The sequence below is a fragment of the Bipolaris victoriae genome (genome assembly GCF_000527765.1).
Source record: "Bipolaris victoriae FI3 unplaced genomic scaffold scaffold_32, whole genome shotgun sequence".
NCBI classification, from domain to species: Eukaryota; Fungi; Ascomycota; class Dothideomycetes; order Pleosporales; family Pleosporaceae; genus Bipolaris; species Bipolaris victoriae.
In genome coordinates, this window is record NW_014575360.1 from 224,426 (window position 1) to 250,647 (window position 26,222).

Sequence of the window (26,222 nt, forward strand, 5' to 3'; positions counted from 1 at the left end):
TGATCAAGCCCGAAGCAGTATGCATTTCTCTCGTGGCAGTCTGACTTGGATGTCACTACCATCAGAGTATTACGGCCCAAACAACGCCCCATTTCTTGCTCCATAAGCCATCTACCGGTCTTCCTTGGACTTTGAAATTATGTCGCCTGAAAGCTGGACGAAGCTAGCTGTAGTCGAAGACACGTCCGGTCGGGTTTAGCAACGTGCAACACCTGAGCCCAGTCATTTCTGCTATTACATGTCTGCACTCAGATAATGTGAGGCGTATACTCGCTTCATTCGCTTATACGGAAGAGATCAGTGATATGATGTCGATCTTAACGCGTAAGAGAAGCTGCAAATTACATTTCTCGGCGCCTTGGTGTTACATGGCTTCACTTTCAGAGCGGCCTGGACAGGATCCCTAGACAAAGCTACTGTTTGTCGAGACATATTATGCTCAAGTACCTTTCAACTCACTAAAGATAACCAAAAGATAGGCTGTCGGTCGGTGAGCTGTTGGTAAGACTCGGATAAGGCATGAGTTGGGCATCGCAAGTTGCTTGTTCATGCCTGATTTAGTTGCCCCGCGAAAACCGTGTCTCAACCCTTTATGCAGGTCGCTCTAAAAAAGTCCCATAGTATATATCGAGATCATAAATTGATGCAAGCCCTTACTACAGGTTTCTAGTACCATTAGAGCAGGCCACGCTACCGTGCAGCTAAACACGTCAGTTGTGGCTTAATGCGTCATTACGAACATCGCTGATTACAAGCATGTGAACAAAATTCCCAAGAAATATCAGCAGCCGGGGCGACCAAAGAATTCCGAGGAGATTTGATCAATCTCCCGGGACTTCATTGCGATTGCTCGTTTCCTTTACTGTCGAGATCTTGGCACAAACGCATAAAGCGGTGTGACGATTATACAATTTCACAGATTGGAACATCTGGTCACATGCACTGAAACTGTTGAGTCATTGCTTTGCAGTAACGGAGCCTATCACTCAAATTTAGACATGATACTTTTGTCGTTAATGAGAGGACTTGTATGTTGCTTTTTGGTGGTGTCGATCGTGTGGCTGATTGCATATCGCTAACCCCTGAGTGCAAGGACGCAAAAATGAGGCTATGCCTCACAATAGGACTTAGGAAAGATATTAGTGGCGGAGAATTCATTTAAGATTTCGCTCTATTTCAAGGCAGCCATGCTAATATGTCCACGTATAGGTGCATGCATAAAATGTGTGCTTGTATCTGGGTTGTGGTGAGTCATTAAAGCCTGGTCCTGGAGAAGGGTTCGCAAACAGCTCATCGTTGACTATAATGAATACGATATAACATACTTCGCATCTCCCATGTTTCGAGCTTACAATGCGTAAGACAACCAGCTTCGCATCCAAAGAAGACTTCCAGCATGCTCGTATTTATGCTTACATCATTTGCTAAATACGGACAAACGCGATGGGGCAAAATGCGTACCAAGATTCGAAATCAAATGCATAGCTGACTGTTATGATACGAAGGTCTTCAGCACGATAGCTGTGAATAGCTTCGGAAACTCCGATGTGGCGTGGCCAGTTTGGAGCTTGGAGCAGAGGTCAAATCACAGCTGTTCCGATCCTTCTCATCTCAATATTCAAACTATCTTCAGAGAAGGCACACAGCACTCAAAAGACAGGTGAGAGGCCCCGAATAAGACCAAAAACCTTGCTTGAAGGTTGTATGGGGCGAATTTCATTTCGCGCCACTGTCAGTCCTGTACGGGACGCACTTGTGATTGGCTTGACCTCGTCACCAATCAACTTAGATATGTGGGAGATGATCATCATAAGTTGGATCAAATAGCAGTTTTGGTCGCATCCATGACATTGACCGTGCTGTAACACACCGTTGTAACCCTTCAAATCTAACTGTCATTTTAGGTAGCCGAATTGGACTACTGGTCGCACATCTCATCTACTTTACAACATTTTCTCGCGACAATGTCCCAATAGCCTCCTCAGGCTATAGAATCGACTCCTAACTCTAGGCGAAACGTCTTTACTAGGCTTAGCCTCGAAGTCTTCCACTACCAGTTTGCTTTCCGTATATCCCATGACGGAGTCCTTCTTCCCTATACGTTTTCTTTCCACAGTCTGGAGATGGTCTTCCTCCTGAAGGATATGTTGGGAAAGAGTGCTAACGAGCTTCTCAACATCCTCAATGGTATTCGTTGCGCCAAATGTAATCCTTACCACACCAACAGGTATCCCTTCAACGATGTCGAGCTCCGTATTGCACCGATATCCCCTCTCAAAGGCCATACGCAACCACTCAGAATTTAGCTTTAATGCACACGATATTCCAGCGGGATTACACAAAGTGCCCGTACGAACATGGATAGCATGCTTCCGAAGGAAGGAGCCGACATGCCACGGACCTACGTACGATCCATCACTCCTATAAACGTTGAAAGCTATGGTTGCGCCTTGCGTTTGTGGATCGTCATAGCTCGAATCTTCCGATTTGTATATCCGGTACATTGGCGAATTGTTCGAGTGTCTGGAGTTGACGAGACGCTGATAAAGTCGATTGGCCAGCCAGCCCGTGTGTTTGGATACTTGTTCAAGCCCACCGAATAGATCTTGGTGTGTTGTAATAGCCAAGTTTAAAGCAAGTATGCTTCGAAATGCGATGGTCCCGTCCTCCAACCGGGCATGCAAGCTTGAATCCTTTAAGGCTACCCAGGCATCACCAAAGCATGTCGTCATCTCCGTCGTTCCGCCTCCAAAATACCTTCGGTTGTCGAAGACATGGCCAGCAGCTTTACGAACAATCAAAGCCCCAAGGTCTGGGAAACCAAAGATCTTATAGAAAGAAAGTGTAACAAAATCAGGGGCAAGGAAATGGTTGCTCAAATCCAAAGGGGTAGTTGATACCAAAGCAGCAACATCAAGCAGTGTATACGCTTTCTGGTGATTGGCCGAGGAGCGTAATTTTCCTGCCCATTCTAATGGAAGCCGTTCACCGTTCATGTTTCTACACGCGGTACGGAAGTTAGTGCAACTGTACAAAATTTTCTCATGCAGGAGTATTTGCTTACGATTGTGCTGGATAGGCAAATAATACCGGCCGTTGTGGGTCACGAAGGCTATCACACGTGCCGGAGAGCCAGTCAGATACCTCTTCATTGGAGGCAAAGCAGTGGCTATGAAAAGCTAGTTCGCGGACGCCAACTAAACTCGTATGACTGTTGCGATGATAGAAGTAGCCAAAGCTCTCTCTACATCCAGAGAAACCTTCCGCGACCAGTTTAATGGCTGCAGTTGCATTCGCTGTGAATACAACATCGAAATGAGCTGGATCGGCGTTGAACATCCTCAACACCTCACGCCTCGTCTCCTCTACCATTATGGCAGTATTGCTGGGATTAGAGGCATCTGAATGTGGATTTGCAAGAAGCGTAGACTGCATCTCACTGCAGAAGGACTGCATCAATGATCTTGACGCAAGAGTGGTGCCGCCATGATCAAGGTACGTCAGGCCTATTGGGTGTCAGCAACTGACGTGAGGTGGGTTGAGATTTAACACACCTCTAAGCATGGGGTATTCATGCTTCCGTATTCGACTCACTCTCTGGTTGTATGCTACTTGCTCATGATCATCACGCCAACACATCTCTTTGTGGCTAACAACTTTCATCCTTCCACCAAGCTCTTGAAACAGGCCCATGTTTATCGGTAAAGACCTATTCAGTTCAGGATGAAACAAAGCCCTGAAGATGAGAAGTGGGATAGATTGAGATGGCGTGTTGTCTCAACGCGGATAAGCATGGCCTTTTGAACCAACATACTCTAGATTATAAATGACCAAGTCAATTTGAAATGGCATTCTTCTCCTCGCCCCCGGATTCATTTCCATTAGGAGGATGTGGATTCGGTATTGCCTGCAAGAGTGCGGCACACCACGGACCTACTTGCGACTGAGATCGCTGGCCTCGATACTGAGTCAATTTACCATGATTACCATAGGTCTCCCGTGCCATAAGCGCCCCCATTATGACATGTAAAGCTTACTGACCATCAGTTCTCTCTACGTTAATGATCTTACACAGGCAGACTTGTCAGCCTAAAATACAAACCGAAAGAGGAGATTATCTCGCTCTGATTACTCAATTCGAGGAAAGCATGTCGCTGCGGTCCTCTGTATCTAGAAATATCCTCCAAACAGCAAGAGCGTGAGGATTCCAAACCTGTATCTAAGCCACACTGGTTCAGCAGCTTACTGCTTTGAGGCCGTGAAGTCAACAATGGCGATCGGCAGCGGCAGATACCATCCGGTGAGCCGAATTGATTTCTTCTAATGGTCAGATTGGGAATACAATGCGCATTGTTCAAGTATTCTAGAAACTTACTGCGGAGAATCGCACGCTAGACTACAAAAGTACACTCCTACATACACCACTATCACCGCGCCCTCCAGTAGTAAGGCATTCTTTCAAACCAAAACTGTTGGTCTCATCAATTTCACCTCGGCTTTCATAATTTTTTCATTTCTTGGGCAAGGCCAACATCAGCATGGCGTTGGGCTCATAGTCTTAGACACAAGCCACAATCGATTAGCCGCAGTCCAAAAGATACTATACTAAGGTGCAAGACTGGGCGTTTTACGTTAGCGCGTCATTACATTAGTGCTCACGCAGGCTTCTATGACTTTCCGTGGGTTGTATTCACGGATAAACCCTCGATTTCGTCATTGAGAGATGTTGGTTTGATCCTTCTTGTCATCGAACGAGTGCCCATGGGCAACACTGGCCCAAATTTCCCGTCCAGAGTTGTGAGTATCGCTCTCAACTATTCTAAACCATCTCACTTAGTCACAGAACTCGTGCTAACATTCCATATCGCGTTCCGGAAATGGAACGTAGATTGAATAACCACTAATCTGCGTCTCACCTTACGCTATCGTCGTATAGCTCACACCGTATTCATGGCCGTGTTAGACTTCATTACAGCAGTTCGCATCAACGTCAATAGGCTGTGGTCTTGTATTAGGAGTTCGGTAAGCCCGATCTCACCTCGCCCCCATGTTACATATTTCGACATGTTAAGAGCCGGTGGGTTGGATCCGCGCGCAACGGCACGCTGATCGCGCACGAGACATTCTGGACTTTACGCTAACGCTGTGAAACATATATGTCTCTTTTGCCAGGTTATAGTGAGTCCGAAATTTTGGGACGATTGACCGGCGGCTATCAGACCGTACTCACTGCGGGCTGGAAACTTCGGCACGGCATTCCTGCCCAACAAGAAAGCCGGGGTATGTCACAACCTGAGCAGCTGAAATCGGTTGAGACGAATTGGTGTGGTGAGAAATAGCGCTGTACAGTGAGAGGGTGTGCGAGAAGTGGGGTCGTAAACTACACTTTATCCAGCAGGCGCTTAGAATTTGGGAATTGCAAGCGAGGCTGCAGACTCGGCATATGCGTTCACTACTATAGCGCTTCCGTCTTTACCAGATCCGGGCCGTAGTCGTCACGCGCAGACCAAACGCATTACGCCTTTTACGGTTGGTTATACTCTGTGATCGGTAGTATTCGCGAAACTTGTCTTTTAACAGCGAAGGCGTCGCCAGCCACGTTTTCGGGAACCGATGTTCCCGCTGTGAACGATCGTTTCGACGACTCGCACGTTCAATGCTGAGTCTATTGTTACATAACTCTTGTCACGCTGAATCTTTGTCTCAGGTCTTTTGAGCAGTTGCTCTGTTCATGGTGGTACAGGATTCCTCGAGATTCAATGTCGCTAGACCTACTTGCTGTTTTCATAAGCTAGGGTTTCAGAGGGCCTTGATTACGAGCTCTCATTAGCGCTAAATTTGCGACAGTTCAGCTGTGAATAATGAAAAGGATGAGTGGCTTACAAGGCTTTGATGCAGCATAGCCGTGTGACCAACGTAAGCGCGGACCGCACCACATGGCTGTATCTGTAGGCATCCACACCATTACCATAAGGCATGTACGCAAGAAACTATGCAACAGTCCTAGACCAAATGCGTCCCTTCTCCGGTCAATGTTGTATGTGCTTGATCCAGGAAATCGTCCTCTACGCAAGCTGGTCAGGACACGAAACCCAATCAATCCAAGAATTGGCGCGCGAGTGGTCCAAGAACAGGCTTGCATTAACTCGCTATGACGGTATCAGCCTGGCAGGTGGGCAGAGCCTCAATGGTACTCATCCATGGGAACAGTGGGAACGACTTCATCCCTGATGCGCCTGGATGTGGCGTCCGTCCTGCATTGTAGCCCCAAAGTTACAAGGTATTCTTAGCTAGGAAGCAACCCTCCCCGCCCTTATGCAGAAAGGGGGGCAGTTAATAGGCAGGAAGTGAGCCATCTATGCTGTGGCGTGGATGCAGGAGCTCGGCTTAGCATTGTGATAAGAGGGTTTGCTTTCACTGTGTTGAGACTTGATGGGACTCCAGCTGTTTGAAAAAAAACGCCTAATAGTAGCACATATTCTGTCCCAAATCTTCATTTGCTACGTCAAGACGCTAGACATCCCCCCCAGAGCTATGTATCTGGAAAACCTACTAGCCTCCTAGTCATACATAGACTGTCTGGACACATCGTACGGTACCCTCAATGCTACCCACAGAGCTCTAAGTTGACATAACTATTACTCAAGCACAATGCCGACTGCGTCGCCATCATTCAAATCAAACCCTCTGCCGTTGTCGTATTACAATGAGCATGTCCGCCATGTAAAGGTCACTGCCTAAGCATATCACCTCCACATCGCCTGTATCGCCTGCAAAGCCCGCGCCTTCTGAAGGTTACTCGATGGAGTTCTGTATGGCATACCTATAGACACGCTGTACGACCATCACCCTGACCACCTCGATCACGCGAAGAAGACGTTTTGGCAACCATGCCTGAGTTCCAAAGAATACTATACATAGGGGGATTGAGTTGACACAGCCAAACCCATCGAAGATGAGCATCAACATTGTCTCCGCAAGGCAGAATCGGAAGAAGCCAATGGACCGATACATACGTCATCAAATGAAATGAACTCAAGCTTCGTCAAGGATTCTTCATCTTACCTGCAGTAGTCTGTCGGCGCTATGACGGAAGAGTACACAAGGGAGTGTAAAGGAGGATCGACAGATGCGCTGGCAAGATGAGGGAGTCGTAAAGCGAAACTGCAAAGGACACCACAACGCAGAGAATAGGGGGGCAAATCACTTCCAGCGCAAGGCTGTTCGTCATCTCTGATAGCAAGGATCTGCTATCACGAAGTGCTTGCGCTTCAGAACGCAAGTGGGAGTCAGTTCTCATACGATTGTGCTGAAGGTAGACACGCTACGTTCTGCACTGGTGTCACGATTGTAAATAATGGTTCAATAGTAAGAGACGTGTTCTAATGTGCCTATAGATGCGGAATTACGAAGTTACTTTGCCCTCCTCTTTGGGGCTAGTGACCCCGGAACAAGTGCCCGCCTGAACCACCTATTCACCTCGATCACCACCCTGGATCACAGAACACTGTAGACGATTGACCGCCTTATCCCCCGATAATAGAAGATGTCTGCTCTATCACCGTTCTTTTTTTTAAAAAAAAACATTCCGTAAATCACATCCTATGCACCGGGTCAGTGTTTGAATAGTACTGATAGGTTGCTGCCAAGGAAGCGGAGGACGAAGGTCCTCCCCCCCCCATACGTGCGTGTTAACTACCACGCAACCGCCGCCATCTCACACCCGACACAACTTGTCAACCAAACTCTCCACTTTCTCTTTTTCATCTCCATTTGCAGAAATTGTCGTTCGTTACCCTTTTCCATTTAGATACCGCCTTGCCTCTGCGTCCTGGCACCGTTTTATACTACGGTCGCTCTCATCTTCCAACCGGATAGAGGTGCATTAGGAGGAGGAGCAATCTCTCTGTACCTCTCAAACCCTCGATCTGAGAGCGCTTAAACATTTGAGTCTGGCCCAAATAGGCGGACAGGATTGCTCTCTCGTTCCCGCTCGGCAGCACACCATGCATCGACAACAGCTATCTGGTGGCTCAAACAGCCCTCCAAGGATGTATTCTCAAGCCCAAAACCGAACATCTCGTCCATACACCAACCTGGTAGCTGGCTATCAAAACCAGGCGTCAGGATCAAACCTTCAGCGTAGCTACGGGTTGACTCCATCCCCTCAACGGCAGCCAGGTCAACAAGTACCTGGTACTCAATCACAGGGAACAGGTCACTTGCCTGCTACAAGTGGCCTCACGTACGCTGAGGTTGTCCGGAACCACACGCCTGTCGCCAGCCAATACAGCTCAGCACGTCCATCGAAAACAAGCTCCACTCTTGCTGAAAATTTACAGCCTTGCAGCCCCCCTCGCCGCGGTCCTGGCACAGCACCCAGAAGGGACTACACGAAAGACATGACGGATGATATCATGTTAGATCCAGACTCGTTGTCTGATGAAGGGTTGCTTCTAATGTACACTAACGAGGGCGACTCAGAAGGTGCACGAGAGCCATCCCCTTACAACAGCATGGTTCCCGGAATGTCTGTGTTGCCAACACTTCAGGGGCCAGTTCTTGAAAAACTGACAAAAGATGATGGCCCTTGGTCAACTTTTCATCTTCAAGCAATGCCGCAAACGGGCCCAGGTGCATTTCAAGTCAACCGTATGGGTGAAGCTACTCACTTGGCTGCCCCTGGCATGTATAACCCGTCAGACTCGCAAAGATCCGGTCAATACATCGACTACAGAATTGCGCATGATCAACCCATTGAACCACGCAGCGGGTACGGACAAGCCAGAGGTAGACCTACCCAAATCATGGATCATCGGAGAATTCCCAGACAGGTTCATCCCAACCACCATGTTTCAGGTGGTACAAATCTCCGCCAGACCAACATAAATCCTCCTGCTTGGTAAGTAATGCTTTTGGTTTAGTGGGATGGAGTGACTGATGATAAAAGGTCGGGCGATGGCCGCTCCCACCCTTCCGCTTCGACGACCTCGATACCTCCCGAACATCGACATTGCCCTCACTGCGGCGTGCAGTTCAAAGGAAATAAGGACGGAAAAGGGAATCTTGCGAGACATATCCGGCATAAGCACACGGATTGTCCTCAGATCTGTTGCGACTACTGTGGTCAACTGTTTAAGCGGACTGACGCCCGTCTCAAACACCACCGGAAAAAACACCCAGGCTTTCCTACTCCCAGCTTAAGCTCTCAAAGGTCTCGTCAGAGCAGCATGCAATTCCAAGCTGGCACACCATATGACCTATACAGTAATGGAAGTCAAGGCTTAAATAGTTTTGAGGCATCGCAAGACAACACTGCAAACATGGGACAACCATACCAACATCCCAATGATCTCCTTGGACTTGCGGATCAGTACTAGGTCCAAGCCATTGCTGTACTAAGGTATAATCATAGATGTCATGCTGCATCTACTGCGATCCACCAACACACTTGGTACGGTGCCATTCTTACCGATGGTAACCACACACCACCACTCTACGAAAAATAAGATGGCACCTTGATCCAACCATGATCTCACAGCCGCCTCAATTCTCTGTCGACAAAACGGCACACTGCCTTAGTCATCGAGTCTCTTTCTTTCTTTCTTCTCTTGTATTTGACTGTGTTTTGGTTAAGACCAAAGACCAACAAAGACCAAAAACATTAGAAAAGACACCAACGACCTTTATGAGAAAAAAACGCAGCGCATTCCTTTACTACACTTCGTTCTCTCCACTCCAAAACAAACCCAAACCCAAGGAAAAAAATCCAATAAAACCAACAAAACCCACAAAAAAGCAAGACGTTCCACAACGCTACGCTCGTTCTTTACGACTATTCTTCCAACATTTTCACCACGAAATCTAGTACTCGCATGAGCATCATGATTTCTTTCTTGCGTTTCAACATCCGCTCGCTCGCGTCGCAAACACTAGGGTTTTGGTTTTTTTTTAATCAGGCGTTTGATACGTAGATAAACGAGGCACACGCAAAATCTTTTCTGGATGCGATATAAGCGACTGCATCATGGTGTTTATCTAAAAATTGATTTATTCGGAAGGATCTTCTGGACAAAAGAGTTGGATATGTTTCAAGGATTGGGGCTTTGTTTATTTTCTTGGTATACGATTCTTATGTTGGGTTTGGTGGTTTTTTTATGAGAGTTTTTATGGAGGATGGAAGGTTTAGTTGGATGATTGGATGATTGGATGGGTTTTTTTGTGACAGGTGAAGGGGAGTGGGTTTGCTGGTTTAGGTGACTTGAGGTCCCGTGACGCGTTCGTACCCTAGTAACGCGTTGATCCAACGACATTAATGAACTTCATGACTCATCAAACATTATTTGTATGATTTCTCTGATATTTATGTGGGAGTTTCATTAAGATATATTTGCGAAAGATGGTGTTGCAATGACTGCATCTGCATTGGACTTAAGGAAGTTTCTACATGGTGTGAGAGCTTTCCCTTGAAGTTCAGCATGTGAGACACACCCAATCAGGAATCATCATCGCATTTCATTCTTTCAGCTCTGATTTCTTCCACAAGATGACGCGTTCATGGTCCCAGCGGGCCAGTGTTGGCGAAATTACCAGTCCTCCTTGATGGCTTGCCACTGTGCGAAAAACCACCAGCCATTGGCTGTCGGATCATTGGTGAGTTTTGAAAGGAAGATGTTGGTTCTTGATTTAGGTATGGGTTCTGACGTGTTCCACCGAGGACCGGAAGGCGACTTCTCCGAGATTGAGAAGGTGTATCAACTGAGACATATTCTTTCTATGGTCAGCTTGACGCCCATGAAAACCACGTGTCCAAAATCAACACCATAGAATAGACTTACGACCACTGTGAACTCTGCTACCGAGACCGCGTCCATGCAGTTGTGAATTGAAAGGAGGACCAACGTGAATGCTGCCTTGCTGCTGTCGCCCACTACTACTAGAGCTTCTACTGATGACCCTCTTATGCAGTCTGTCGCCTGTCTGTTGTGGTGGGCCTGTCTGGCTGAAGTTCGCAGTACCAGACCGGGCGCCCGGCAAGCGGTCGATGAAGCGATCTCCCCGGGCTGATTTCAGCGCGAACTCTGCCTCATCACCGGCAGCATGGGCTACATGCGAAGCCATAACTTGGGCTTTGAGTGCCTGGTAGAGATTCTGTGTTCTCTGGTGTGCCTTGGTCTTTTCTTTGAAGGCTTCCGCAAATCCATGGTTCTTGGTCTCGAGCTCTACGAGGTCTGCTTGCATAGCTAAAGGTCATTAATTTCAAAGTCTGCTATTAGGGCATGCATGATGCAAACCTTGCATCTTGTCCTGAAGCGCTTTGATCTGCGCATTGGCATCGTGGATGAGCTGATCCATCTGCTGGCTCAATGTGTTATATTTTTCAGTGAGGCCCTTTGCGAGGTGCTCTTGGTAGATGATCTCTTGTGATGTCTGGTAACTATGAAAGGCCAAGCCACGGCTTGCACACTCCATGATGATTGTCGGGCTAAGGCCACTCAATACTGAAGTCTTGTAGTCTTCTGATGGATTGAGACCTGCAATGACTACATCATCTGGGTTAGGAAGCGGCGCGCTACATGCTGGACAGACTCGTTGCGCATTTGTCGATCTTGAAAGACTGGTAGCATCTGCACAATTGGTGCAAAAGATGTGACTGCATTTCTGTTAGATATGACGACACAACGAAACAAATACAAACCTGCAAGTTGTGACAACAGCGCGCTCATGGAGCTGCGTCCGACATTTTAAATCATTACAACGCAGGACATACTCCATGCTTGGTGCGGTGGCGATTTAAAGAAGCTCTAGGGTTGGTGGGTGAAGGAAATGTGCTGTAAACACGAAAGCACGTGATCAATTTCGCAAAGCAGGAGCGACCAGGTGAGTGTATATGCCCGTGTAAGAGGGTAATTTCCATTCCGGGTCGTAATGTGGTATCTCGCTGTGCATCAATGATAATAAAAAATAGACTGTCCTTTTTCCTTTAGCAAATCACCTATCGTCCTTGTCAGGCTTTCGCCGTTGTCTTGTGCTCTTCTTCCCAGCTACTGCGGTTTCATCCTCCTCTTCATCACGACCCTTGGCCAGATCCTGTTCGAGGCCCCATTCCTCGTTATCATACCAATCCTCGCCATCACTCATCTCTCCTACATGGCCTTCTGCTTTCGACCACTTGAAAACGTCGTGCCTCAGACGGTCAGCTTCCAGCAAGCCGTGGTAGAGGTCAGCCGTGATCCGCGCGACTTCTTCTTGCTTTTGAACGTATGCCATAAGAAGCATGCGCGTTTCCTCTGCCTCGTTTGGCGGAAGACCAAAGTCGCGGTCTGGCAACGACTCGGTAGGGTGTATGAAAAGGGGGTGTATCGCGTTGACATCGCTTGATGGTGAGTGAGGAGGAGAAGGGGTCGAAGCTGCGTGCGCTCGAGCTCGCGTGCGTGTCGTCATCCTATGCGTCTGCTGCGATGCTGTGTCGGACACATCTTCGCCCATCGGAGAATGCTCTTCCTGGCCATTCTTTTGCGGTTCATCTGCATCACCGGTATGTGTCCCATTTGTCACGGGTTCGGCACCGTTGACTGCTTCGGGTCCAGCGTTTCCATTAGTATTGTCTACTCGGTCAGTCCCATTGGGCTGTACGGCGTCCTCCATATTCACGTCTTGTGCACCATCGACCGCCTCCTGCATTTCAGTGTCATGTGTGCGCTGGTCTTCGCCCTCCTCAAAACGCCAACTTGGGATTCTTGAGCGTGGCATTCGAAATGGTGTATCGCTCATTGCTGCCAGGGCAGCAGGCGCGAACATAGAATCCCCTTGTAGTTTCACAAACAGGTTCTTGGCTCGCGCATTGGTGATCTGCTCTTTTCGCGAAAGAGCTCCGGCCTCGTTGGCAAGATCGGAGAGATGTCTGGAGGTATATGCAACGCTCAAGGCGGGATGGTTTGGTAGGTCGGCGGCGGAGGTCAATGGTGCAAGAAGGTCTGCATCTCAGTAAGCTCATGTCATGCCACGCATTCATGCGATGGGCACATACTCTCCAGATGTATATTTCCGTACGGGTTCTCTTCTACTGGCTCCACATCATCCTCGTCTTCATATTCGTCGTCAACTTCGACAACGTCACCATCGGCATCGTATCGCGGAGGGTTGCGCTGCAAAATATATCTGTGATAACCGGCGTGCTCGATGCGCTACGGGAGGTCAGTCGACTGTCCCGCTCAGAGGTTATGCAAGTGGGATCGGACCTTCTTGTAAGGACGCGGGTCTGCGAGAAAGTCGGGATCGCTTGCGCGCGCGTAGTGGACTTTGCGCCGTAAGTCCTGCTTATTGCTGCCGAGGGCGGTTTCGGAATCTTCTGTGTCCGCTGGTAGGTGTTAGAATAACGGAAGCAGATGTCGCTATGTACGCTTACAATCATCTTTGCGCAACATCTTCCTCTTCATGTTGAAGATGGTATCGAGGATTTGCTGCTGTTGGCCTGCCATGGCGCTGACAGCCTCTGGGCAGCGCAGTAACAAGAAAGTATGTGAATAACAACTGGAAGCGCGTCTAGACAGAAGGTGCACCCGCTTTGGCGCTTGTAAGGAGAGGAGACTAGAAAGACACGTCGAACGAAAGGCGGATTATCGGTAGGAGCTGTCCACAAAGCTTGGGCTTGGGTAGAGGAATCGTTCAGCGGAGAGACGAGACAGGGTTCACTTAGCGCATCATTCATAGATTCCGCCCGCAATCTGACCACATGCCGACCGCCGATGTCATGGCTCGCCAACAATCTCTCGAGAACGTGCCAGGGCCCAGCAAACCGCGATTCGACTAATAACAAGACTGCAAGGTTAAGCCTGAGACCAAATCCACACGAGAAACTGGCGGCCTGTTACGCGATCCTCGAATTGGAACTTGCAGCCCCTCGGCCCCTCCGACTAGCATCCAGCTCACTCAAGCTGCCTGTGTTCTTTGGGCATGGGGCGCTGACTTGAGCCTACGTAGAGAATGGAGGCCTTTCCTTCAGACTTTGTGGTCCACAACCTACCTCTGATAGTCCTCTCTGGTCTGGCCACGAGCAAAGAAGTCGATCCACCCCCACCTGTTCAGCAAGTGCTTCCTGGGAGGGCCGTTACAAACATCAACTCGGAGATAGCGCCCGTCGAAGGCGAACGCGCAAATGAGCTCCTCGCCGAGTTTCTGCGTGCCGATGCAACCAATGCGCCGTGGAATTCGCGGGGGCTGGGTCGCAGAGGCCTCACGTACAGCTTCAGGATGCGGAGTGTAGGAAGGGTACGGGCGCCCGCAAACAAACATGGCGAAGGAGCGACGGGCTGATGTCTGCTAGAACTTCCAGCTGCCCCCGCACAAGGCAGATGCGCCCTCTCACTCCGAGACCACGCCTCCGGGCAGTCCCACTATTGCTGCAGCGACGTCGTGGATTCTGCATTCACCCATATCGCCCCTCTCGCCCGGGGCCCCCTCTTTCCCAGATGGTGTCATCGCTCCAGCCTGGGTTGCGAAGCACCAGCACTACATACCCGCCGTTTTCGTTTCCTTTTTCAACTTCACCACCGACCCCATTACAAATAGCCTCCATGACAATCAGCTGAAGACAGAGATCAACAAGATCAAAGGCCAGATACAAAAGTCCGACTACCGCACAAAGTATGTGGTGGTGCTGTTGAGCGACAAGACTATACTGGAGGCACCAGATATTGAGGAAAGGCTTGCGACCATCCGCCGTGCGACGGGCCTTGACCCAAAGAACTCTCTCTTCTTCCTGCCCCCAAGAACATCACGGGTTGAATTAGAGGCATTCGTCACGTCAGTCCTCGCCATATTACACCCTGTCTGTGTAGAGTACTACCGTGACCTCACAAAGCATGCACGGAGAAAGAAGAATCGAGGCACTATCCCTCCTCCCACAGCACCTCCTACGCGTGGAACTTCCCAGACACTATCATATCCTGGGTGGGGGGTTCGCTATGACTTCAAATTAGCTATCTTCGCCGAATTTCGTCAGGAGATGGACGCTGCGCAACGACACTACAACGCTGCTTTGGAGGCTCTGTTTGGAGCCGAAGGTCTATTTGAAACTACAGCCAGCTGGTCACCAAGATGGGATGAGATACGATTACTTTCAGACATCATCGTCTTACGACATATTCGCTGTCAGCTCTGGAACAACTACCCTACTTCTGCCGTGCAGACGTGGCTGCGGTACAAGTACAAGCTGCAAGATGTTTTGGATCGCCGAGGAAAGGGCACTGCAAACTATGGCTGGCAAGCATGGGAGTCTAGGTGGGCCCAAGCCATGGCAGAAATTGTGCAGCGGACAGATTTACCCGTCTTCAAGACGACAGATCCCAAGTCAGAATCAGACCCTTTGACAGAGATTCCAATCTCTCTATTCTCAGAACCTGAAAAACAATTTCCAATGGGAGAAAGATTGCCGCCATGGGAGCTGCTCCACCACGCTGGTTATTGGCACAAAATCGCCAGTGATCATGCCAAGAGGCGTTACATCCTGGCTCGGGAAATGCCTGAAGAAGATCGGACACCGCCAGGCATGTCTCCTGCTGCGAAGGTATCATCCCGGAGTCAAATATACGATAGCTATCTTGTTCCACAGCCGCATGAAGAGTACCCATTACCTGGTGTTGGTGGGAATGGCTTCGAGCATTGGAAAGACATTTCTTCCAAGATGAACGATGCAATAGCTCAGTTCAAAGCCCGGGGGCAGCATCGTAAAGTAGACCAGTTACAATTAGAGGTCGCCCGGACACTACTGCATGTCAACAGGTTCGAGGATGCCTTCAAGGTACTACGTCCACTCTGGGAGACCATGTCCTGGAGGAAAGAAAAGTGGTGGAATCTCGCTTCAGAAGTAGTTTGGGCCCTACACGAGTGTGCTTTGCGGGTGCAAGATTCTGAGGCCTATCTCGCTACTGAATGGGAATTGTACAGCCAAAGTCAGTATCGTCATGCGTTAATGATGTTGCTCCCGCTAATTCCATTCAGCAATCCCTGGCAAGACAAAGTACAAGTACGATCTCATGGCATGCTTGGACTCTTTCACAAAAGCAGCAGATGGCAAAATCACAGTGAACCTGAATGCTAAAGAACACATCTCTTGTCGTAGGTGCGACCTTATCTCTCAGTAGAGCCAGTACTAATGGAACAGTGTCTGTATCGTTTGCCTTTTCTGAAGCCGAAGGGAACGTGGGTGAACCGCTACAATCGCAGATTGCAATCACTTCGAACGCTCGCCCAGGGTCTACGCCCATTACCTTGTCATTTTTGCAATACCAATTCAGCGGCGGCTTGGCTGAAGTTCGCTTGACACACCAAGAAGGCGAAGAACCCTCTGACCATGCCTCTAGGATGTACTCCTGTACATTAGATGAGGTCCAATCAGCGACTAGAAAGCCCCAGTGGACAGGAGCCGCTGACTTGACGTTATATGCTGGCCAGACCAAGGTTTACAGCGTACCGCTCATTTTCCGTGAGTCTGGTGACGTCGACGTTACCGCTTGCGTATTGGGGGTTAGCACAGAGCGATTTGAACTCGTCTCCTCTGACACAGATATTGACATCCCCATTCATCCACTCTGGTGGATCCAATCAAACAAAAAGATCAAGTCAAGATTGCTGAAGCATGGCTCGGGCATGTCAGTTCACATACTTCCCAAACCACCAAAGATGGAAATCAGCCTACCAGACATTCGCGATCAATACTATACCGACGAGCAGGTCACTCTTGCGATTGAGATAATCAATCAGGAAGACGAGGATACTGAAGCTGTTCTCGAAGTTCGAATCCTTGGTCGCTCGAAAGACTCTCTCGGGTATACCTGGGTTGATCGCCCAGCATCGTCACCGATGAAGGAAGTCCCGCCAGCGCTTGATGGCTCGACCGATGTGGATCTGCCGGGTCATGTAGTCGGCAAACTTGCTCAAGGGGCACGCACAACAGAGAGAATACGCTTTACTGCCCCGGCCGACCCAGCAGACTACGCGTTAGAAGTCAAGGTTTTATACCACGTGCTCAGCGACCGCGATATACCTATCTCCAAGATCATGGTGGCAGACATAGTTTTCAACGCCCCCTTTGAAGCCAGCTACGACCTAAACGCACGTGTGCACCCCGACCCATGGCCCAGTTACTTTGAGCTCCAAGAAGCCGAAAGCAACGTCAGCCCCGAATCGTCCGATGCATTCGGCATAGCCCAGAAATGGGGCCTACGTGCCAAAGTCGCCTCCTTCGCCGACGAGCACCTCATCGTCAGCGACCTCGCCGTAGAAGTCCATAGTATCCACGGGGGTGCCACCTGTGACGTGACGAAAGAATTCGAAATTAGCGAGACGCGCATGGAGCCTCAAGTCCTCAGCGAATGGAGCTTCAGCCTCGACATTCGCAAAAACAATCTCGAAGAACGACGCTCCACCGCTCTCGACACCACACTCAACATAACTTGGCAGCGTACTTCAGACCCTTCAGCCCTCCCCGTAACCTCTTCCTTGCCTATCCCCCGCATCCAGATCCCCTCATCTGAACCCCGCGTCCTAGCCCGCTCCCACTTTTCCCCCTCAGTCCCCTCCCTCATCCACCTCGACTACGTCCTCGAGAACCCAACCATGCACTTCTTAACCTTTGAACTCGCAATGGAAGCCAGCGAGACTTTCGGGTTTAGTGGTCCCAAGTTGCGTACGCTGCATCTTTTACCTATGAGTCGTCAGACGGTCAGATACAACTTGCTGTCGAGCGTCGAAGAAGACTGGATTACGCCTAATTTGAAGGTTACGGATCGATACTTTAATAAGACGCTCAAGGTGCAGGGTACGGAGGGGATGAGGGCGGATAAGAAAGGAGTGGGGATTTGGGTTCCCGGTGGGGACGTAGAGAGCGAGGGTGGAAAGGCAGAAGAAACGGTGGAGGGTTAAGGTGAGAGGTTCAGTGTAGACGTAGGAGAAAGGATGAAATGTATCCAAGTTTTTTTCTTATTCGTTGATTACAACCATGCTGATATACATAAATCCAAATGCATCAAGCTATATCCCCTTTTCATACCCCAACCGACGATATATGCAAAAAAAAACCCCCTCAACACTCAAATCCCTCCTACTCCGCCTTCCCCCCTTCCCCTCCCCAACCCCACAGGATCCCTCCCGGGACTCCTCCAATACCGCCATAAATCCGCATCATCGCCCCATTCCCCCACCGCATGCTGCAACCCTTCCTTCCTCTCTTCAGCATCGCTACTAGCGCCGGTCGGAAAAAGCCTGGTGATACGCGGCGTTAACATTGTAATATCTATATTGATCTGAGACGTCATCAGTTAATGCGGTGTTACTGGATGACGACGGGGTAGAAGGAGAAAAAGGGAAAGCATACTGTTGGTGGCTGTGGCCAATGTCGGAGTAGATTGGGGTTTCGAAGTCGGTGGCTGCGTGGGAGAGGATGGTGGGATCTATGGGGGGGATTTGGGTTGAGGAAGGAGGTTGAGATTGTTGAGGAGGGTTGCTGGTTTGGGTGGTGGGGATAGTGGAAGGGGTGGTGCTGGGTGTTTGGTGCTGAGCAGCGGTGGTGCCTTCGACTTCGACAATCTTGTCTTCCTGAACTCTGACTTCGCGGTCGCGCAGGCGGCGCATGAGGCCGAGGAACTGTGAGTTTTGGAATTTTTCGCTCGTGTTGTCTGCGACGCGTTCGAGCAGGCGTCCTGCGGTTGCGGCCATTTCGTCGTCTTCGTTTGGTCTGGGCTGTTCTTGTTGCTTTTGCTCTTCCTCGGGCTGTGGCTCCATGCGTTGGAGTGGCTCTGGTGTTCGCATGTAGCCTGCTGCTTCGAGGTCTTTCCAGATTTGCTCTTCCGACATGGGTACGCGCGTGCCGAGGGGGTATTGCGACATGAGGCGCTCGTTGATTGCCTTGATAAGGCCTTCGGCGCGGGTCTTGACTTCTTGAGGAGCATCACGGTTCACGATTCTCTGCAGGGAATCGACTATCCACCTTCCTTCGTTTGCGTCTTGTATTAGGGACCCATTGCGCTCCATCTGGCTCATATTCTCCAGGTATGCGACTGCTTCAGAAGTTCGTCCAAGGCCCGTTTCGCTCCATACTTGGATGGCAGAGTATACAGCTGGAAAGCACAGTCAGCAACTGTAGTGAGCGCGGCGGATACTACAAACCTGGACGCGTTTCACGTATCCGTTGAAGGAGAGGATCCATCTCACCCGGCCGGTCCAAGTCCAGTGCTTCTTGCGCTGGCTGTGCATGTGCCTGCTCTGCTTCGACAACCTCCATCATATCTTGTTGCGCCTGCGCAAACGCCTGTTCAAAGGCCGCCTCGTCGAAAGCGGGTACATCATCTTGCGCCCGCTGCTTCCCCTGTGCCACGTCGGACATTTGTGCGTTCTGGAAACTTGGTGTCTGCATGAACGCTTGTCCTCCAAATCCACCCATGCCATACCCCGACATACCTCCAAAAGTGTTCTGCTGTAACGCGGGAGCCTGCGCGACCGGCGCCTGCTGCTTCAAGAAGTCCTGATGCCATGCTGACGCCGCGCTTGCTTGTTGCAGTCTTTGTTGCTGAAACGCTTGTGGAGGTGGACCGCTAACATTCAGACGCTGAAAGTCAGCAGCCCAATCGGGTGCTTGAGGCGCTTGCGCGAAGTGCGGAGGAGGTTGTGCGAAGCGTGGAGCAAACTGCTGGAAGTCTTGCGGCGGACCAGGTTGGCCAGCCTGAAAGGCGTCAAACTCGGAATCTAACGCCCCTACATTTGGCCCTGGTGCTGACCTAAACCCCTACATGACTGTTAGACTCCCACATTGTATCCAGTCGTCCCGAATAGTGACATGCCTGCGCTGGTGATTGCCTGCCGACCAGCCGGTCTTGCTGCAGTGTCCGATCAACGGTCGTGTGTTTTTGGAAATTCTGAAGGGCATTCGAAGGCCCGCAAAGCGCGTCCGCCATGATTTGAAAGAAAAAAGGGTATCAACGCTGGCTAAAACAAATGGTGAAAGATGCTTGGAACTTGGTCGCAGCGAACCGTGGTCGTGTTCTGATGATCAAAAGCCGAGGCTCGCGGGAACGAACCGAAATCGCCCCACGCCCTTGCATGCCGTCACATGCTACCTGCGACAGGCCTGACAACCACGTACCACGTGCTATGCTACTCTCTTCACGTTATGGTTTAAGCCAGCTGGAACTACGTAGATGGGATGGCACTAGTGAGGCCCTGGTCACTAGATGAATCTCATGCAAGACATCAGAAGCTAGGTCAAGCATACGTTACGTTCGCATAATCGGTTCAATTCACTCGCTACGTACGTGCATACATACAACAGAGAGAAGTCAAGAAGAACAGAACAACGTCTGAAAGCATCGAGAAAAGAAACAAACTGGTATATCATAAGTGAAGAAGAACAACACGAACAAATGCAACAGTTCGACGGCAGCCTATCGCCAAATCATATCTCCCAAGCTCACATTGGCTCGGCCAGAAGATACACCAACGGCACTCCTGGAGCGGGATCGAGACTTCCTACGCACAAAGGCGTACTCCTTCTTGCCCCTGCTGTCGCGACCTTCGGCCTCGATGAAGAGCTTGCTGCCGTGGCTCGAGCGAAGGCGGCGTGTGTGTTCGAAAAGGATATCCGTCTCGCGTTGCGACATCTCGCGAAGCACAATAATGTACTCTGGGTTCTGCTTGTCTGTTAATACTAGGTCAACTATCAAATACACATCAAACTTACAACATCGTACTCATAAGGAATGTCATAGTAGTGGAGGGTCTCGACGTCAAGATGGCTGACGTGGACCTTGGCATAGGTTGGCGTAGGTGCAATGGCATGGTGTTGTTGGTAGTGTTGGTGGTGTTGTTGTTGTTGGTGGTGATGAGGCGAGACTGCAATCTGGGGAATGGGGTTGTTTGGTAGCATGCCTTGTTGCAATTCGCGTTGCTTCTCGGGATTCACGAGGACTTGGATCTGGTTGTCCTGGAAGCCGAACTGGGAAAGCCTCTTGCGCATTGCCTCTTCAAGCTCTTTCTCTTGCTCTTCCTTCTTCTTCTTTTCTTCCTCTTGCCTCTCCTTCTCTTTACGCATGAAGGCATCGTACTCTTCCTTGTCCTTTCTCTTCTTTTCTTCCTCCTCCATCTTGAGCTTCAGAATCATCTCTTCTCTCGCCTTCTTCTCCTTCTCGGCGTCGAGGATCTTCTTGCGTTCATACTCGTAGATGATACGGTCACGCTCAGCCTGGGCTTCGGCTTCGGCTTTGGCCTTCTTTCTCTCATAATCCTCAACAGCACGCCGCTGTGCTTCCTCTGCTTCCCTTGCCTGCTTGGCCAGTTTGGCCTCATTCTCTGCAATGATGCGCTTACGCTCTTCTTCTTTTGCTCTCTCTTGAAGCTCGCGCTCCCGCGCCTCTTTCTCCATCTTGGCCGTGTTCTCGGCAATGATTCGCTTACGCTCTTCCTCCTTTGCCTTCTCCTGAAGCTCACGCTCCCGCGCCTCTTTCTCCATCTTGGCTGTGTTCTCGGCAATGATGCGCTGGCGCTCTGCCTCCTCCTTTTTCTTCTTCTTCTCCAAGTTGGCTAGAATTTTTTCGCGTTGTTCTTCTGCCTCACGCTCCTCCTGGGCTTGCTTGAGTCGGCTCTCTGCAAGTATGTGCCTGCGCTCTTCGTCCTCCTGCCTCTTTCGTCTCTCCATGTCAGCCAGGATCTTGTCACGCTGCTCCTCTGCCTCGCGTTGTTCGCGTGCTTGCTTCAGGCGGGTTTCTGCAAGAATATGCTTGCGCTCTTCTTCTTGCTCTCGCTTCTCTTTCTCGAGATCGGCGAGGATCTTGTCACGCTGCTCAGCCGCTTCCCGCTGCTCGCGAGACATCTTTGCTCGGTTCTCGGCAATGATGGCCTTGCGTTTCCTCTCTTCTTCAACCTCCTGTCGCTCGCGCTCGCGATCTTCGCGTTCTCGCTTGAGGTCCCACTCGCGGCGCATGTTCTGTTCGAACCTTCGAAGATTCTCTTCCTCACGCTCGCGCTCCCGTCTGTCGGTGATGTACTCAAGCTCCATTCGGCGCCTCATGAGCTCTTCGCGGTTCTTCATCTCATCCTCCTGTCGTTCCCGCTCGAGCTTTTCCTCGGCCTCTCTCAGTCGCTGCTCAGAGAGTGCCAGCTTGACCTTGTCTTCGGCGCTGTGGTCAGGCGAATGATGGCGATGGTGATGCTGATTGTATCGCTCAAACTGGCGTCGCTCTCGCTCTCGCTCCCGCTCGAGTTGTTCTCGCTCCCGGTCTCGCTCCAGGTGGTCTCGGTCTCGCTCTCGTTCCAGTCGGTCGCGCTCTCGCTCAGTTTCGTATCGCTCTCTTTCACGCTCATTCTCGAGATCCTTGAGACGCTGCTCAGCCAAGGTGAGTTTAATTTTGTCGGCATAGTCATGCTCTGGCGAAGGGCGGCGCTCGTGGTATCTCTCTAGGCGCTCTCTTTCCCGCTCCAACTCGAGATCTTTGAGCCGTTGCTCGGCAAGGGTCAATTTGATCTTGTCGGTATAATCATGTTGTTCAGGCGTGTGGCGACGTTCTTGATACTCGTGTCGGGAGCGAGAACGCTGCTCCTTTCTCAAGTCTGCCCTCAGTGCAGTGATTTCCTCTTCGAGCTCAAAGGCACCAGGCATGTTGCGCTTCACCTCGAGCCTACCGCGGGGGCTGGAGTCACGGCTCTTTTGCTCGGTACGTACTTGGGGGCTACTCTCATTGTCCATGCGAGTAGTGTTGTAAATGGTCACGTTGGGAACTGGCGCGTGACCTTGGGAGCGAGTACGGTGGAGAGAGGTAGTGTAGTGTACTTCTGGAGCCAGGAACTCACTGGTACGACGAGCATGATCGGGACGAAGGATAGCGTCGTCTCGAGTCTTTGTTGGCGGCAGAGGGGATGAGCCACGGACATGGCGGGCGCTGGCCGTAACACGATCCCTCGTCGAGCTGTACCACTCGTCGTCGCCGTAGCGGTCATCCCACGCATCAGAGAGAACCATGATGAGTGTGGGAGGCAAGGGAATGTGGGGAAAACGGACAAAAGGTGTTGAGTGCTGGAGTGCAAAAGGTACAATGGTCAAGGAAGGCTGAAATCAGTGCAGAAGGCTTTTGTGTCTTTGTCTCGGGTGCGGCGTGAGCAGCAAGCGAGGTGACGCAAGTAAGCAGAAAGGAATCAGCTCGAAAGTGCGGCAGAGGGGATTTTGAGAGGAGACGAGGGCGCGCTCATGTCACAATTTTGGGGGCTGAAATGCTCCCGCGATGCAGCTAGTCATCAGGCAGCTGCCGCCAGGGCTGAGGCCGGGGGCACTATAGGCGCTGGTCTGCTGAACACCGACTAGCTTGTCGCCCTTGGCCAGCTGTCTGCAGCCAGATGGGTGGCGGTAAGCATGCTGAAATTACAGTATGTCATCCTCTTTGATACTGTCATGGCGTGTTGTGTGAATAATGGCCATGTATATGCCGTGCAGTGCAGGGTGGAAGAGGCCGTGTGGTATGGTGGGGGCGACGTCCTAGTGTGGCGCCGCTAGGAAATAGGAAAGTCTGCTTGGCACACCCCTCTTTCCCATTGCAGTCGCGGGGGGCACAATCTCCGTCACGTGCCCGCTATCTGTGCTGTCAGCCTCAGCTCGGCCACACTGAAGCAAGCTCGCACTACCCATTCATCACATGTCACTCGCTGTGCGCTGTTCGCTGTGTACGCGTACAATGCTCTCGAGATACATGCTTAGCTTACCAGCGCTCCATGAAACAGGCTGCTCACGTGCAAAGTAAGCTCTCAACTATGTGTGGCGCCAGCGACATCGGCTATTTCTAGCCCCCAACCCAAAGATAGCCATCCCAGGGATTGGTATCCAAAGATAGCTCTCTCAGGAACACCAAATTCATGCACCTGCTGCAAGTGATCGGGAAATTATGCGTTTTGTCCTGATATTCGAGTAGAGCGAAGAGATACCTAGTCAGGGCCCATCAACGCCGCCGCCCATGCACTTACATGTCTATAATACAGTATGCCGTTAGATCTTATCCTCGACCACCTCTTTGAGGCTCGCCGCGCGTCGAATCAGTTCTTCGTAAACGGTCCACGCGAGCGCACTGCTCATCGCTTTCCTGGCAATCCTAATGCCTAGCCCGTCGAACAAGCTTCGCACCCCTTCCTCGGCAAGCATCTTCTTACCTGCTTGTATCGTGTTTCCGTATTGGTCAGGCATGAGTTGGATGCGAGTCTTGATGGCATCAAACGGATTCGTCACCGTTGTCCCTAGGCCAGCTGCCGCTACTCCCGAGACAAAGTTGATACCGGCTGACGTGCTCGACGAAAGCTTGGTCGCTGCGCCCGACGTCTCCTCGATTTTGCTTGCCAAGCTCGACAGTCTTCGCTTCGACTGCTCGTAAAACAAAACATAAAGCCCTGCATATGGCGCGTCGCGGACCGCAGTTGCACCAAACCCAGCAAAAAAGCCCTTGAGTCCCTCTGTGCGGAAAATGTCTCTCGAAGCGGAAAACATGGAATTGTATGCGTACAGATTGCTCTCATATCGCACTTTGAGGACCGTAATTGGCATCATGACAAAGCCGGCCCATGTGCGTGCAAATGCTCCTGTAGCGAGGTTGGCCGTGTTGCTCAGCTTTGGCAGCGAGCTCGAATGTTCGCCTCCCCTCAGCGACACATCCGCCCTCGCCGCGGCAACCAAGCTGGCTCTATGCCGCAGCGCATTGAGACTGGAGAAGTAGATGGCAGAGCCAAAGCCTGTGCGCAATGTACTTGGCAGCGTGCCCCTCCAAAACTGCCGGATGGGATTCGGCCCGCTTGCGATGGACTGGATGGTTCCAAGAAGAGTGCTTGAGCGAGACTGTTGGACGCGTGTCTTGAGGAGGTCGGCAGGTTGGAGGAGAACTGCAGACAGGATGCCTGAGTTCAAGCCAGCAAAGAAATGGACTGAGCCCGTGTGTCAGCCACTCGGGTCTTGCTGCCACGCACCAATGCCATGCCATGCTCTTGCTGTGCTCTGCTCTGTTGTACTCTGCTCTATCCACACTTACAGTAAGAAGACGGGCGCTTTCCGCCATCTGACATTGCCGCGCCGTCAATTGATCAAATGTGTTATGTCGAGAGTGAATGGGTTGCACTACACATGATAGCAACAGCTGTGAATGTTAGAGACGGACAGACTGGAATGGGGGCAGTCCAACGGGTGCCGCGAAAAAAAGTGCATGACGTTTCGACGACAAGTTCCGAGCGCCGGCGGGTCGGTACGCCGAACCACAGGCTGACGCTCCCATGCCGCCTTGGGAATGCCCAGCAGATTGCATGTGATTAGTTCTCGGGGCCCAAGTCTTGATTCAAACTACCTACTACATAGGTCGGTGTGAATACTACGCTCTGTGTCCACGGGTTGCATGCTCGCTACAGTGCCATGTGGTCAGGCGAATCGGATGCGTCAGCCGCCTGTTACACAATCCCTTCCCTCTCCCCGATTCTTTCCTGGCAAGTCGGTCCGCCATCGAGGCCTTGGGCGCAAGCCAAGGGCTCTTCGTGCCCACGCCACGACGCCGGGGCGGGATACAGATGACTCCACCCTGGCTTCTGCTCTCACCGTCTTCGTTTTTGTCCAGCATTGTTAATGTTCTTTTTTTGTGCTGTTCCGCCACACAGCCAAAATAAGGGTCCTTGCTTGTCCAGCTCCAGGGCAGCGGGTCCTATATGGGCTCACCTAGACTCCAGAGCCCGTCTTATCGATCTAACAGCACGAGGCTAGCGGGGTGAATCTGGGGTATCAGCGTGGCTGATCCAGACTGCCAGCCAAGACCACCACGCTTCCTTGGCTCTCTCCCGCCTCCAACTCCTCTGTGGAATCAATAGGATCGGAACACTGCTGCAGCTGATATGTCTCTGCCATCCCCACGGCGTAGGTTGGGTCGCGCTTGGTCGGTGCGAGTAGCCGTCACATGAAACAAGACGGTCGCTATACTATGGTCCTAATCACTGCCAGCATCCCATGCCGACAACACTGTACAAACCCGCATGTGTGCCCAAGTACCTGTCTTGATCCCAACTGCTTCATGGTCTCTCCCGGTCAGCGGAAAAACCCGCCAAGCACTTTGGGCGGCCCAAGGCAAAAGACAAACAACATGTAATCCCAATAACAGCCTGTACCCAGCCTCCGTTTCCAAGAAAGAGTCCTCTGACCTTCCATTATCATCTTTCAGCTGCAT

At 50.9% G+C, this 26,222-nt stretch overlaps 6 protein-coding genes across 6 annotated transcripts; 2 read left to right on the plus strand and 4 right to left on the minus strand.

The window, feature by feature from the left end:
* Window positions 1–1,943: 1,943 nt before the first annotated feature.
* Window positions 1,944–3,564, minus strand: COCVIDRAFT_25713 (hypothetical protein; the record flags this gene model as incomplete). Its single annotated transcript, XM_014702221.1, has 3 exons — window positions 1,944–3,000; window positions 3,065–3,506; window positions 3,555–3,564. The coding sequence occupies 3 exons, from the start codon at window positions 3,562–3,564 to the stop codon at window positions 1,944–1,946; spliced, it is 1,509 nt and encodes a 502-aa protein (XP_014557707.1).
* A 4,442-nt stretch (window positions 3,565–8,006) lies between these two features.
* On the plus strand, window positions 8,007–9,380 carry COCVIDRAFT_96402 (hypothetical protein; the record flags this gene model as incomplete). The annotated part of the gene is made up of 2 exons (XM_014702286.1): window positions 8,007–8,902; window positions 8,951–9,380. The coding sequence occupies 2 exons, from the start codon at window positions 8,007–8,009 to the stop codon at window positions 9,378–9,380; spliced, it is 1,326 nt and encodes a 441-aa protein (XP_014557772.1).
* Window positions 9,381–10,555: 1,175 nt separating this feature from the next.
* COCVIDRAFT_15097 (hypothetical protein) lies at window positions 10,556–13,481 on the minus strand (the record flags this gene model as incomplete). The annotated part of the gene is made up of 9 exons (XM_014702206.1): window positions 10,556–10,758; window positions 10,839–11,243; window positions 11,295–11,653; window positions 11,699–11,730; window positions 11,771–11,831; window positions 11,996–12,977; window positions 13,031–13,187; window positions 13,242–13,360; window positions 13,409–13,481. 9 exons carry the CDS (start codon window positions 13,479–13,481, stop codon window positions 10,556–10,558), a joined length of 2,391 nt encoding a protein of 796 aa, XP_014557692.1.
* A 505-nt stretch (window positions 13,482–13,986) lies between these two features.
* On the plus strand, window positions 13,987–17,925 carry COCVIDRAFT_96461 (hypothetical protein; the record flags this gene model as incomplete). Its single annotated transcript, XM_014702287.1, has 4 exons — window positions 13,987–14,271; window positions 14,336–15,953; window positions 16,003–16,119; window positions 16,166–17,925. 4 exons carry the CDS (start codon window positions 13,987–13,989, stop codon window positions 17,923–17,925), a joined length of 3,780 nt encoding a protein of 1,259 aa, XP_014557773.1.
* Window positions 17,926–20,438: 2,513 nt separating this feature from the next.
* On the minus strand, window positions 20,439–23,008 carry COCVIDRAFT_96439 (hypothetical protein; the record flags this gene model as incomplete). The annotated part of the gene is made up of 2 exons (XM_014702288.1): window positions 20,439–20,684; window positions 20,735–23,008. The coding sequence occupies 2 exons, from the start codon at window positions 23,006–23,008 to the stop codon at window positions 20,439–20,441; spliced, it is 2,520 nt and encodes an 839-aa protein (XP_014557774.1).
* Window positions 23,009–24,022: 1,014 nt separating this feature from the next.
* Window positions 24,023–25,083, minus strand: COCVIDRAFT_25719 (hypothetical protein; the record flags this gene model as incomplete). Its single annotated transcript, XM_014702222.1, has 2 exons — window positions 24,023–24,945; window positions 25,050–25,083. The coding sequence occupies 2 exons, from the start codon at window positions 25,081–25,083 to the stop codon at window positions 24,023–24,025; spliced, it is 957 nt and encodes a 318-aa protein (XP_014557708.1).
* Between the last annotated feature and the right edge of the window lie 1,139 nt (window positions 25,084–26,222).